This window comes from Symsagittifera roscoffensis, chromosome 7, assembly GCF_963678635.1.
Source record: "Symsagittifera roscoffensis chromosome 7, txSymRosc1.1, whole genome shotgun sequence".
Classification (NCBI taxonomy): Eukaryota; Metazoa; Xenacoelomorpha; order Acoela; family Convolutidae; genus Symsagittifera; species Symsagittifera roscoffensis.
This window is the reverse complement of record NC_087068.1, coordinates 45,759,581-45,773,281: the sequence shown is the minus strand read 5'-3', so window position 1 is coordinate 45,773,281 and position 13,701 is coordinate 45,759,581. Positions and strand designations below refer to the sequence as shown.

The window sequence follows — 13,701 nt, the reverse complement described above, 5'->3', positions numbered from 1 at the left end:
TTCGAGCACTTGTTGAATATTTTATCCTTCGCAGGACATTGTTACAGGTGTCCTGGCCCAAAAGGGTTACCGCATTTGAAACATTGTTGTTTTTGGTCCGTTGGCTGTCGCTGAGCATAACCACGCTGTTGTTGTGATTGTTGACGCTGCCGTCCTCCCCTTGATGGATAGCGGTTGTTATTGTTGTTGTTCCTTTTTGCTATGAAACCAACTGGTTCCGATTTCAACGTCGTTATTGGCGCGTTCGGTGCCGATCCCTGTTTTTGAATCAATATTTGGTTTTTTAAACTCTTTTCCCGTCGAATTGCGTAATCTAAAGCTTGCTCAGGTGTCTTTGTTTCCGCCAGAAGGTCCTTTTGCACTTCGTCGTTGGACATATTTGCGGTGAAAAGCTCTCTGATGATTTCTGTTTCATGTCTTCCATCATTACAATTCACGCATTTGAAATTCCCTTTTACCACCAACTCCGTGAGGCCACAGTGGTACTGTTCCAGTGATTCTGTTTTTCTTGTTTACGAGTAAACGCCTCATATCTATCGAAGGTGACATTTCGTTCTTTTACAAATAGACGTTTCAGACGGTCCCAAAAATTCCTGGTGGTAACCTCTTGAATTCTAAGATCTGGGTAATATTGTGATACTCTTCGTTGGCCTTCAGCTCCCAAACACATGTAGATGTAACTTCTACACTTTATGTCCGCTTCGTCCCATGGGATGCCGTCCACCCTGGGGCCTAAGTTATCTAAGTGTGCACATTGGTTTTCCCATGTCACCTTTTTTTCTTGGTTCCGCAGATTGCGGTCACGAATCTGAACATTAGTTTCCCCATCAATGGGAAGTTCATATCCCGGTTCTTGAGGTCGTCTGATTGCAGGAGGATCTCGAAGTAGTTTCGATAAATCTATACCATCTTTTGCAATGATTCCCAGAAATAATTGCTGGTTCCATTTCTCCCACTCTATAGGTGGGTCCGCCGAGGCTTTTTGCCAAAATGGTGAAATTCCTAATGGGTTCTTCGTAACTGCTGGCTGCGCCATGTTATACCCACGGAAAGTGTGAGATGATTTGAGATTCTAAATGAAGTCTGAAATAAGATTTAGTGTCTAACTTAAATTCAGATTGTTATGTGAGAATCTGTTTTCGGTTTGTTGAACTGACCTCGAAGCATGTGAGAATCAGAACTCATAGAAACTAAAACATAATGAGTTTTAGTTTTACGTAGTAACGTATTAGAACAGATCTCTATAGATTATATAAATATACCAATTGGTTAAATATGTAGATATAAATATAGCGCCAAGTACTTATATCAGTATAAAAATCTATAGTAATGTTTTAGTTGATGTGGTCTATTTGACTCAATAAGTTTCTTTACTATACGCTGTTTGATTTTTTGAATTTGTAAATTATCTTGGTTTAAAAGCTTCTCTTGATTGAACAAACCGTTTTGAATCAACATATTATAACTCAAATCATCGTTCATTTCTGAGTGGCTGTCGGAATATTCAAGACCTTGCCTCGATTCACTAGCAGTCTTGTTGCTCCGATCCTTAAAGAGAGTGACGAAGTGTTTATGTTTGTGGTAGTTTTTTCCTCAGTTTTTGTTTTTACTTTTTATTGTTGCGTTTTTGGCAAATTTTCTATACCATCTGAAAGATATTGTTGTTTTCTGCTCCATATAAAAAAATACATATTTACCGTTGATCTATTTTATGGGAGAATTTGGAACGTTATGGGGTTTGGAAAATTGCTAGCTGGGCCACTTTGTAATAATTAACGCGCAAGATGTTTTGTTTTAAGCGGCAAAACGAATGGTAGGGCAAAAAATCGTAACAGGCGACAATTCTTAACAAGCGACATTTTGTAAAAGGCGACAATTCGTAACAAGCGACATTTTGTAAAAGGCGACAATTCGTAACAAGCGACATTTTGTAAAAGGCGACAATTCGTAACAAAGGAATTGGTATGTCGACTTTCAGAACGAGAGGAATAATGCGCATAAATTAGTGTTTGCCTCTTAAATTTTTTTAACGAATTGTCGCTTGTTACAAGTTATCGCCTGTTACGAATTATCGCTTCATGGAAACAGATCAATCCAGATAATGAAGACAGATCAATCCTGAATTGACACCAATAATTTGGTTTGAAAAATACGCTACATGAGCTAAATACATCTATTTTTTTGTACATAGCCTGAAGGGGGATGAAAGAAAGGCAGCATTTTTTCAGCTTTAAGGGGTAGTCAGAAAACTCAGGCGTTTTCCTGATATACTGACAGTCTTGTTTCAACTTACTTGATTTTTGGACTTTCAAAGAAAAAGATAAATTATTTGGACTCGGGATGGTTTTTTCTGCAAAAAATTTGACGGAATTCTTAATAGATGTTTTATCTGAATGCTATTAATTTTGTGAATTTTTTTTAAAAGCCTGTGATCTCGATTTTTTCTCACAAAGTTTTGAAGGTTTGGAGTTTGAAAGACTGGCAATATTGAGATAATTAACGCAAGATAAACTTAGTGCAGTTAACACACAAGAGGATAAGAAATTGTTCCAATATGTTCTGAGGTATGTTAATTTTTCTACCATACACGGTACTAGATACTAAATACGTCACTCTAAACTTTAAATAGTGTGTGGGGTGATGTGTTTCAACAACAAAAAAATGTTTTAAAAAACTTTACCATATGTTTACAAAAAATTGCAACATTTTCTTAACCTATCATTACTCTATAGACGTTCAATGGCAGTCAGAACTTTCAGGGCAGTAGTCTTGTTTTGCTGGTATTTAAAGCATTTTCTGCAGCTTCTGATGTCTTCTATTAGATATTTCGCAAAATATGCAACTGATAATTGGTACAACATAGTTTTCACTCACAACGAGAGATATTTGTGGAGTTAGCACGAGTGCACAACCAACAATGTCTTGAAAATTTTCTCACGATGTCTTTAGTAATATTAGTAAAAACGTAGACAAAATGCTGTCTGTGTTAATGACCCGTTTTTTCTACCAATAACTAACCTAATTATCATTAAGTAATAAAAAAAAACAGAAATGTTTGAATTTAATTCGGTTTCCACGAATTGAATATATCCTTAAACTATCAGTGAAGTTTCTAGACAACTATAAGATTGCAGAATCTTCAAAAAACTCTGCAATATTTTGAATTCCGGGGCTTGGCACAGAAGCTTTGTTCTCCTAAGCAGAATCCTACAAAAAACTTACAAGTTTCTTGTAGGATACTGAAATATTTGCCTTTTTTGCTAAAACCCTGCTACATGAGCCTTCATATGCGGAAAGGAGAATTGTGAGAGGGGAAGGCATTGAATTAAAGCATCAGTTTTCATTAATAGTTACTGCAATTATTTCTGGTACTTTCTTACTCCAGTATGGATCACGACTGAAAAGGTTCCAATTTAATAACCCCCTCCGATCTATCTAATGTTTATTTGTGATTTCTCAACCGCTTGAAAAAAAACAGGCGACGGAATGCAAAAATTACTTTTTGCATTCTGTGGTTGGAACAAAAAATTATATCAGTCGCGCGCATTAAGTTCTACAAATTTATGATAGTTAACTTGAACACTAACCTCTAGAAGGTCCAAGTACTCTGCTTTGAGCATGTCGAACTTCTTATCACCGCTACTCGACAACGCGAACGCATCGGCAGCTTTCGGGTCCGTCTCGAGAACCGCTGTCAGTGACTTCCGCTTCAGTGACGGACTCCTTGTCGGAACTACCGACTCCCGTCTTTTAAATTCCGATTCATCTATGGATTCAAGAAGGATACTACGACGACCATAGTCCAAGTCGGCTTCTTGACTCGACGTGACTCCTTGCCAACGCGACAACGTGATCCAAACATTTGATTTTTATTTTAAAGTATGCCTTTTTAAATTTTTTTAATATCTTTAAGAGCAAAAATCAAAAACGCGTACAAATGCATCGATAGCTATATCAAAACATAAGTTTTCTGAAAATTTTCAGGGAAAAAATAATTCAAATATATCAATGTTTTTTTTTGTGAATTTGACGTCAAAAAACAAGCCCAAAATTTGAGCTTTTCATGCCGGTCAAATTAGCCGTCAAAGTTTTTGGGCTAATATTTTGTGTTGCATTTTAAATTTTTTTGTCGTGCAAGTTGCCGCTGGCGCTGGCGTGCATATACCTCCTCGAGCGTGCATTGAGATAGATCGTCGCTGTTGTTGCTGAAAAAACATGAGAGTTTCTCGTGGTGATAAATTGGACAGGTCTGGATTTGGGGAGTAAAGGGGGGTGTTTCCAGTTGAAACCTGGGATGCGCCTGGGCGTCGTCTGGAATCCTTAGATCCGGCGAGAGCCTTATGTTTTGCTTGACTAGCCGAACCACTGGAAGTTGTACGATCTTTCAGCATTATGTCTAGACTAAACCTATAGTTCTTTTCAATTTCAGTTTACAACAGAATCCCAGATAAATACTGTCAAAAAAATAGGTACGAGCAAGGAAACGCGAATAGTTTTATGGTCGGCTAAGGTTTACAAGAAGAAAAATACTGTTTTGTGAGTAGTCGCAACTATAATTCTAAATCACTCTTCAAACGAAATCAAAGTTGGGGTACAATTTTGCCAATTATTTTCCCTCTAACTGAAATAATCTAAGTTAACTGAACTGGAATTTATCTTCTGCTGTAAATGGGTACACAACTTTGTTAAATTTAGAGTCAAAACCTTAATAAGCTTCAAATTTGGGCGTAAATAGGTATTTATATGGTTATTAATAGGATCGCACGTGAACAAAAGGTTTTATCGCTAGGAACTCAATGGTATTATCTGATTCCACTTTTGATTAGAAGTCATATTGGTGTTTATTTAGTTCAAAAATGGACCTACGGTCAATAGTTGTGCTATCAAAAACGCCATTCATTGAGTAAATTTCGACTTGGGAATTATATCTAAGCTTTAAAAAATGAAAACGAAAAATTCTTCTGCACTAAGGATAATATTTATCAAAAATGAAAGCCCTAATTATGAGGAAATTTTCGTCGCTGGTTTTCAGAAAAAAATACGGTTTTATCGAGGAGCTAGCAAATATGGCTTTTTCTGCTACTTTCAAATTTAGTCCAAGTTATAAGTTATTTTCTTTGAACCAGACAACCAAACGTGTCCATATGCAACTTAAGTCAGCCTAAAGCTTGATTAAATGCAAACAGAGATTCCCAATTTATCTCGAATAATGAAAACATTCTGATTGCTTTAGTCAATAAGCCAGGCCCCCCATTGCGCAGTTAACCGAGGAATTTAGAGTTATCTTATCTCTAGCTTCAGTAAATGGGGCGGGGGGGGGCTAATATCATGACTGAAAGACCGAATTCCCAAAAAGTTTCAATCAACTAATGTTTTTAACAGCCCAAAACTAAATGATTCTCGCGCATTTTTTCTTCGAGTTTTTAAATATTGAATCAGATTGCTAGTATAAATTATAAACTTCGGGCATTCGGTCTTTCGTACACGAGGGATTCCTTCGAAACAGAAATGTAATTGGGAACCGGAAACACAGGACGCTCGACTAATCTGCTGTTGAATGAAAGTCTGAAAGGGGCAGTAAAATGGCTTTGTGTCAGCTACTTTGGATTATGAATTCGACTTGGTTCTACTTTCTTGTCCCTGGGGGTTTTGGCTTTTTCGAAATTACTTTATCCGGAAAGTCTTAATAGTTTGAACTGGTTTGATTATGAATTTGACTTGTTTCTCTGTTTTTATGAAAAAAGATTGCATCGAAACTTTACCTTCCGCAAACTTTTGCAGAGACTAATTCAGCTAAAAACTTTTCCCGGGTTGATATTGCAGCGATAATTTTCTTGATTAAGTGGTAGCCCATGATAGTTTAATTAACAGCACTGAATCAGAGATAAATCATGGAGACCTGCAGCTTAGGATTATTAACAACTCGATATTTTCACCAAAGAAAAAAAAATCAGCAAAAAATCAGTAAAAAATCAGCAAAAATCAGCAAAAAAATCAGCAAAAAAATCTTTTTTTTTCATGCTCAATATGTAACAGCGAAAATTTTTAATTGAAATATAATTGTTTGGAATATAATGGTATATAATACGCATTGTGGAATATAGAAACCGCCAAGCCTAAAAAGGAAGTGTATATAGTTAGACAGCTACAGACAGTAATCGACCCCCTTTTGGTTTTTTGGGCACTGTTCTGAAGAAAAAAAAACAGAAGTAAGCGCTGATCCAAAGATGATTCGGTGTAATTTGGATCTGGGATTTTTAGCGCCGATTCATCAACCTACAGACTTGATCATGAATAACTTGTCACTGACCGAGCTTGACTTAGCAAATGCAAACGCATTTTTACTCTGAGCGGGCGATGATTATCACCCTGGTTAACTCTTAAGCTACTACCAACTACTAAAAATTGAAACCGTTTATTACCGCAACCAGATTTTTTTTGCCATAATAAGGCTGACATTTTAGTTAGACACGGGTTGTAATGATGCACCAGTGAAATGACCGCATGGTTCGGCCGTTGTCCTCTCTCTAAAAAGCAGCTGTTGACTCTGCTCAGCAATGAGCGAACTTTCTAAATTTACTGCATCCAAATTTTAGTATAATTTAGCTTGCAAGATTCACTGTTAAACAGTTGCTATGAATAGTTGTTTTTTAGTCGTAGAATTAATTAGGTTTTTTTTTATTTTTTGAAATATTTTTTCTCAAAATTCGTTTTAGTTCTTGCCCAATAATTATCTTACTTGCAAACTTGTTTGAAAAAGTTTTGTCCCAGCTGTCATTTAACTGTAAAAACGGCTCACATTTTTCGTTGAAAAATGTTTTCCTTCATTTTTTTTGTTTGTTTGAATTTTGAAGCCTTCTTTTTCACATTATACTATTTCGATTATGTGTTTAGATATTAATGAATTGCAAAAAAACTCGATTTTAAAAAATTTTTGTTTAATTTTCACCTCATTCTTTTTTTATATTTTTCAAAAGCAGTAAACATATTAATTTCAGTCCACTCTTAACGTACGTGTAACAATTTGGCAATCATGTAACCTGATTGAAAAAATCTATTAAAGAGTTTTGTTTTGTGATAAATTCAGTCTTCAGAATAAACCAAGACAGAGCGTCTCAAAACTTTCGGGGTTCTGATTTTCAATAATATTAGTGCCCAAAAAAAACAAAACACTTATATAGTTTTATCTACGTTGTTTGCTATCTGTTAAATCCATGAGAAAAAGGCTGCGATTAAGAAAAAAGTATGAAATTCAATCTTAATTGGCTGTTCAATATCGAAATAGTTTACAGCGCAGTTGCAATTTTGAATTTTCTAATCGATTATCATTTCCGTAACTTTTTTTTAATGTCACACTATAATCAATTGTAATTTTCGACTTGTTAAGCGTTTTTGACAAATATTTCTATAACATCTGAGAGATTTTGTTATCGAAAGCTCAAATTTAGAAAGAAATATCACCTGTAATCAGTTTTTGTTAAGTTATGCTAAAAATGCTAATTTGGCCAATTGGGTATATTTAAAGTGCGATATATTGCGTACATATAACACGCATAACAAGTAAACAATTGCGTTCCAAACTGAATTGAGGCCAGCAATTTAATCATATTATCACAATTCGAGACGCTAAACACACCCTTAGTATTTTAAATTGCGTATGGAGAGATAAACTGAAGAACAAAAATCCTCTTTGTTCTCATTTATTTGGTCAACTATTCAACCAAAAAATGTTTTCAATTGGCCCTAAGTGCAGTCGGAACATTCAGGGTTTTACTGATATACGAGCAGTCTTATTTAAACTTGCGCTGCCAAAGCTTGCCAATCATCATACATCACTAGTCATTGTTTCCTCGCGGAAAGGTCTTGTACTTTAAATCAGTACTTCTAAAGTAAGGTTCCTTAAAAATACGCAATACACCAGACTCTCGATGAAACTTTAACTCTGACTAGACAATTATTCAGAGTTGAACTTTTCAGTACTGCAACAATATTGATTCAGTATTGTAACAGTGCTGTTTTGATTATCATTATCGGTGGTCAAGGCAAAATCTGTGAAAAATAAAACGTAATTATATGTTTAGAAAGTTTTCTGCCAAAATTTGAATTTTGGTCTACAATTTCCCAATACGCTTATTTCCTCTATATTATATAATCTTGATTAGTTTTTGTATACTATCTTGATTATATAATATAGAGCAAAAACTAACAAGGATAGCCGGTTGATAACAAGCAAAAACTAACAAGGATAGCTGGTTACTGTGCAAATTACCTTAGAATATTCCGACAAAAATTTAAAAAAAATTCGAATGAGTGTCGTTTTTACACTGCGTGGTGTGACAAAAAAGATCTGATCAAAAAACAGAATTTAGGCATAATCGACAGTCATTGTATATGAAGGCAATTGGAAAACAATTTGGGCAGAAAAATTACTAGAAAAACGAAACAAAGTGGTAAAAAATCAAAAGTATGCTTAGAAAAAAGTTCTCTATTTTTGCGCATTAATTTTTCAAATTTTTGAATATTTTGATTCCCAAAATGGCTCTATAAATTTTCCAAAATTAAACTTAATTCGAATAAAATTAGGTTTTCACGACTTAAATTAAGCTTACTTAGGATATTATAAGCCTGCACGCTCACTTATTATCTCGAAGACCGAAAACCAAAAAATTTTTCTCAACATTCGTTCGAAACACAACTGAGAAGTTTTTAATATCGTATATCACTCGACCCTTTCTGATGATTATTTGTGATTTTGAGCAAAAAAAAATAATAAAAAAAACTAAAATTTACCCGAATACAAAATCCCTCAACATTTTTCAAATGGTCGTAACAGTTATGAATTTTCTCTGAAATATTGATGAAAAATTACGGTTAAAAATTGATGATCACTACGGATTTCTCAGATTTGACTAAGTTTCATCTAGGCTACAGTTCTGAATTCCAAAATACTGCTGTTATAATATGAAAAGTGATAAAATACATGCAAAAATGCTTCTTATATATTAACCTATATTACCATTTAATCTATGGAAAAATGCTTGCCAAACGGCTTTCACAATTTACAAAAATTTTTGACCGACTTTGTTTATATATAGTTTTTCGGGTTCTGGATGACACTAAAGCTTTCTCGTTATAAGAAATGAATACTTTTGTTTTGCTTTAAAAAAGCTTCTCATACAATTTCCATTCAAGAACATGAAACTTTTATGGAAAAATCAACTCCTATGAAAAAAGTTTTAGAAAACACGCTTAATAATGTTTTTGGAGATTTTAAATGAGATTAACATAAATTTTTGTTAATTCAGTCGATTTTGCTTTTCAAAAAAGTGCTTTCCGTTCCACGTATTGAAATCTTTCCCTGTATAAAAGATATTTCTCCATATAAAAGATTCAAAACTGATGAAAAAATTGTTTAGTTCTATTTTGTAGTCACAAAAAGACTTCTATGCTCACACAAACATTTTCAAAAAAAATCTATGCAAATAGGATTTTTGTTGTGTTGAACAGAGTCGATTTTTTGTTGTTATATGGTAAGATACACTTGAAATTAAAAATAAACAGGTCTTTTTTTTTCACCACTGAAATTTTTACAGTAGTATTTCCTGTTGTATGCAAAAATTACTTTTTTTTTGTTATAATTTTGTGCAAAAATTAAAACCTCAACTTTGAAGGAAGGTTTCTGCTTGTAGTTAATCTGTGAGACTTTCGCCACGCAACCCATGGGTCCTCTTAGGTGAGAAAACTTTTGGTTATAATGTTCTGAGACCAAACCGTAACTGTAAAACGAAACTCGAACAATAATTGATTTCCATTTATAGAAAAATGCTATTTTCAGGTCCGAAAACTACTTGTCAGACAATTTTTATGTATCCAAAAAGGCTGAACATAGAGTTTCTATACAAACTTCAGTAAAAATGGTATTATATGGTTAGAAGTTTTTATTTGTGGAAATTATATGGCTAGAAGTTTTTGGTCAACACCTGACAGAGCTGATTAGCTCTGCAATTTTAACCCGGGCACCCTGTAAATCTTTTTCTGAAAACCTTTCTAATTTTTAATGCTTAATTATTGTCATGGCTTTCGAAGAAGTTGATGGGAATTATTGTCATGGCTTTCGAAGAAGTTAACGGAGTAGTTGTGCCCGGTTTTTTCCCTTTTTTTCATGTTTTTTTTATTTTTGAGTTTTTAACTAACTATTAGTGACAGAACTTTTAAATACAGGCTGAATAATTTTTTATTCAGAAAAATCTCACCTGAGCGGCAGCTGCAATCATGACTTCGGAGTGTCTCCTAAGAGCCACCAATGACTGTCTCCTCTCCCGGTTCGAAGTGGGTCTTGCGGAGGAGAGGGAGAAGGTGGACGAATCAGTGCTCCCCGACCCACCTATTCCACTCACAAACGCCATCACACAAGGGGGAGACTGTAAGTTCTTTCTTTCTCAGATTAACTCTCACTCAATAACAACAATGATCGTAGGTGTAGTCTTGGATAGTCGATCTTTTTGTTTGACGGTTACACCATAGTCTCTATCTGATTGGAGTTAGTTTGAAAGGGGCTTTCTAAAAAAGAAGTTATTAAATGATTCTCTAGGTTAAATCCCCCTCCCCGTTTGCGAAGGGGTGCGGGTTTTGGTTAGGAGCTGCAAGAGGGGAAAATAAAAGGACCCGATTGTTCAAAAGCAGGACTATAGTCCACCGCACTAAAATGTCAACTGTTGCTCCAATCAATTTCGAACCCCTCGTTGAGATTTAAGAAATAATGCTGAATTTGGTCTGCAGCTAATGCTTTTATAAGTTTTGAGAGTAGTAAGACTGTTTTTCAAACAATATAATCGGACTATTCTATCTGCTTTTTAAGTTAGTATTTACTTGTTTTAAAATAATATTATATCGAAGTGAATAAGGTAAAAAACGGGGTTTTTAGTACCACCCCTCTCCCTTTATCCAATATGAAGTACCAAGTAGTAAATTTTGCATCTGATAGGAAAAAATACGGGGATTACTTTGCCTCATTTCAATTTGAACAATTATTTGAGAGCTTCAGAGCACCTTTGAGTCAATTCAGGCTGAAATTTTAAGCATTGTTCATATCTTAAAATATGCGTGAAAAAAAAACTTGACAAAAAACCTTAAAATTGAAGCACTCACATCTCAAATTTGGAAAACTTACGGCAAAAAAAATATATAACCCGAAATTTTATCAAAATTGATTGTAGTTTTTCTTAAAGAAGAAGAAGAAGAAGAAGAAAAAGAAGAAGAAGAAGAAGAAGAAGAGGAAAAAGAAGAAGAAAAAGAAGAAAAAAAGGAAGAAGAAGAAAAAAGAGAAAATGAAGAAGAAAAAGTTAATTTCAGAAATTAAAAAACCAGACAGGAATTTAAAGATTAGTAGAAACAAGAAAGATTTAACACCTTACAAAATACGCTCATTTGGAAAACACCATACAAGAAAGATCCAACAGCATAATTTTAGCATCCAAATTACGCTCATTTAACTTAGAGACAAAAAATAATTTATTCAACTGATGTAGAGACAATTCGGCCAAAGACAATTCAGCCAATTTCAAATTCAGACAATTCAGCCAGAAATATACAGACAATTCAGCCTGAGACAATTCAGCTAGTTTTACAAAACGCTAGATTCGGAAGAAAAAAATTGGAATTGGAGTTATTTCTCGGTTTAAGGTCGCCGGTGGGCGCGCTACGCGCGCGTTGCCGCTTTGCGGCGATAACCGGCTCTAAATTTCGTATAGAGTCCTATCCTATGTTGGCAAGCTCGCTACACGTTGGCGCGACAGCGGCGGTCACAATTATTGGCTGAATTGTCTGCATAATTTTGGCTGAATTGTCTGAATTTCAAATCGGCTGAATTGTCTGTGGCCGAATTGTCTGGACGCGGTTGAAATAACTTAGCGAAAAATATAGAAAGATCACCAGCAGGTTTCTCATTACCTGCTTCAGCTAATGAGAATGCATCAATTTTTATTTATTCACCCAAAAAATATAAATTAAACTGTAAAAATAAGTTTTCGAAATATTTGCGCTCAATCAATATAAATTAAGCCAAAAAGAATTTTTTGAAAGCACGTCAATCACGATTATTGTTAGCAAAATAAAAAAAAGGTAGTCATTCATTTATCTAAAAACATGAGTAGACCCAGCCCCCATCCATGTCATAAAGTTAACTGACATTTTGAAGTTTTTCTTCTCAATAGCATCAAAATTTCAGTTAAGTGTAACAACTCCCTTGATTCCCACTGAAGCTTGAGTATTTTGTGACTAACGTTATCTATTGCAAATTTGTATCTATTGCGAAAACATTGCAAACTTAGTTTTTATGATGGAAAATTGTTATTTTTACTGAAACTTCTTCCTCAAAAACTTTATCGATTTTGGAAAAAAACTTGAATTTTGACATTAGGAGTCAAAATTATACCCACCAGGAATTTTTGCCTCCTAGTTCATATAATTAATCCAAAAAAATCAACATCAAACTAGAACATCAAATTGAACGCTTTTTTGAAGAAGAAAATTTTGCTTTTAGATAATTCATTTTTCTTTGTTTGAGTAATTAAAAGGGTTAAGTTTATGTAAGGTTAGTCTCTCAGCACGCATTTCATATGCTTTTCGGCTATCTTCTCCAGCACTAAATTTTTTTGTTTGTCATTTAAGTTTTGTTGAATTTGATGTTTGGGGGAGGGGACACAAATAGAAAAAAAATACAGTTTTTTGCTGTAGCCAAAAGTAAAACACAAAAACGGGAGTGCAACGTTAAAATTTTAAATCTTCAATAAACGATTATAAAACAAATAAAGTAGATATCAATTAAATCCATCACAATCGATACTGATGGATTAAAATAGATTATAATAGATTATATTGGATTATAATACATATTTTTTAAAAAGAGCCTGGAATTTCCAAAACCTTAAAGTCAAATCTTCAAAATTTGACCGTTGCACTCCCCTTTTTGTGTTTTACTTTTGGCTACAGCAAAAAACTGTATTTTTTTTCTTTCTGTGTCCCCTCCCCCCAAAAAATTCGCACTAATTTCCATCATACCGTAAAAATTTACCGTAAAAAAACGTGAAAAATACCTATGCGTGCCCCTACCCCTAAAATGCACCATACATTTTAAAAAATCTCTAATCTCAGAGCTCTTTACGTCGGGTGTAGGAGAGGGGGAGGGGGAGGGTAAGTTGGAGTGAGGGTAGGCAGCGGGCTAAGTGGTGGGGGGAGGGGGGTTTGGGGATGGGGGTGGGAGGGGTTTGGTGAGGGTAGGTGCAAAAATATGGTTTTTGCAAAATTTAACCAAATGTGAGTAGGTTTAGAAAACGAGTAGGCTGTGAGTAATGCAGAAAAAGCTGAAAACTTTGCAATTGATTTGGAAAAAAGTAGATAGTTTATAATCCATTGATTTTTTATCCAAAAACAATGGACTATAACTGATTGCGTGGTCTCAAATTGTAATTATAATCGATTATAACGCCAACCGTTTTGACGACAAAAATAGATTAAAATCGATTTCTATCCATGGAACCTCACTGCGGGAAGTCAAGTTGCAGACTCTTGTCTAATATCCCTCTCTACTGTAGCTGGCTTGAAAGGTTAATAACAGGATTAAAAACTGCCTGGTCTTCTAATTCAAACTTGGATACAAGCAAATTCCAGCAATGAAGCAAAGCTTTTGACGTTTTTTCTAAA

At 34.5% G+C, this 13,701-nt stretch overlaps 2 protein-coding genes across 4 annotated transcripts in view; one reads left to right on the top strand and one right to left on the bottom strand.

Annotated features, from left to right (window-relative positions):
• The window catches only part of LOC134851724 (fizzy-related protein homolog), a 213,096-nt gene that overhangs the window by 99,937 nt on the left and 99,458 nt on the right, over positions 1-13,701 (top strand). The window lies entirely within an intron of this gene.
• LOC134851808 (dipeptidyl aminopeptidase-like protein 6) overlaps positions 1-13,701 on the bottom strand; it is a 113,885-nt gene that overhangs the window by 73,857 nt on the left and 26,327 nt on the right. For all 3 annotated transcript variants that reach the window (XM_063868046.1, XM_063868048.1, XM_063868047.1), the window contains exons 2-4: positions 10,254-10,560; positions 4,166-4,205; positions 3,588-3,832 (exon numbers count right to left, since the gene is read on the bottom strand). In XM_063868046.1, the coding sequence (XP_063724116.1) occupies positions 3,588-3,832; positions 4,166-4,205; positions 10,254-10,406 (438 nt within the window). In that variant the 5' untranslated portion in view covers positions 10,407-10,560. The remainder of the gene's footprint in view (positions 1-3,587; positions 3,833-4,165; positions 4,206-10,253; positions 10,561-13,701) is intronic.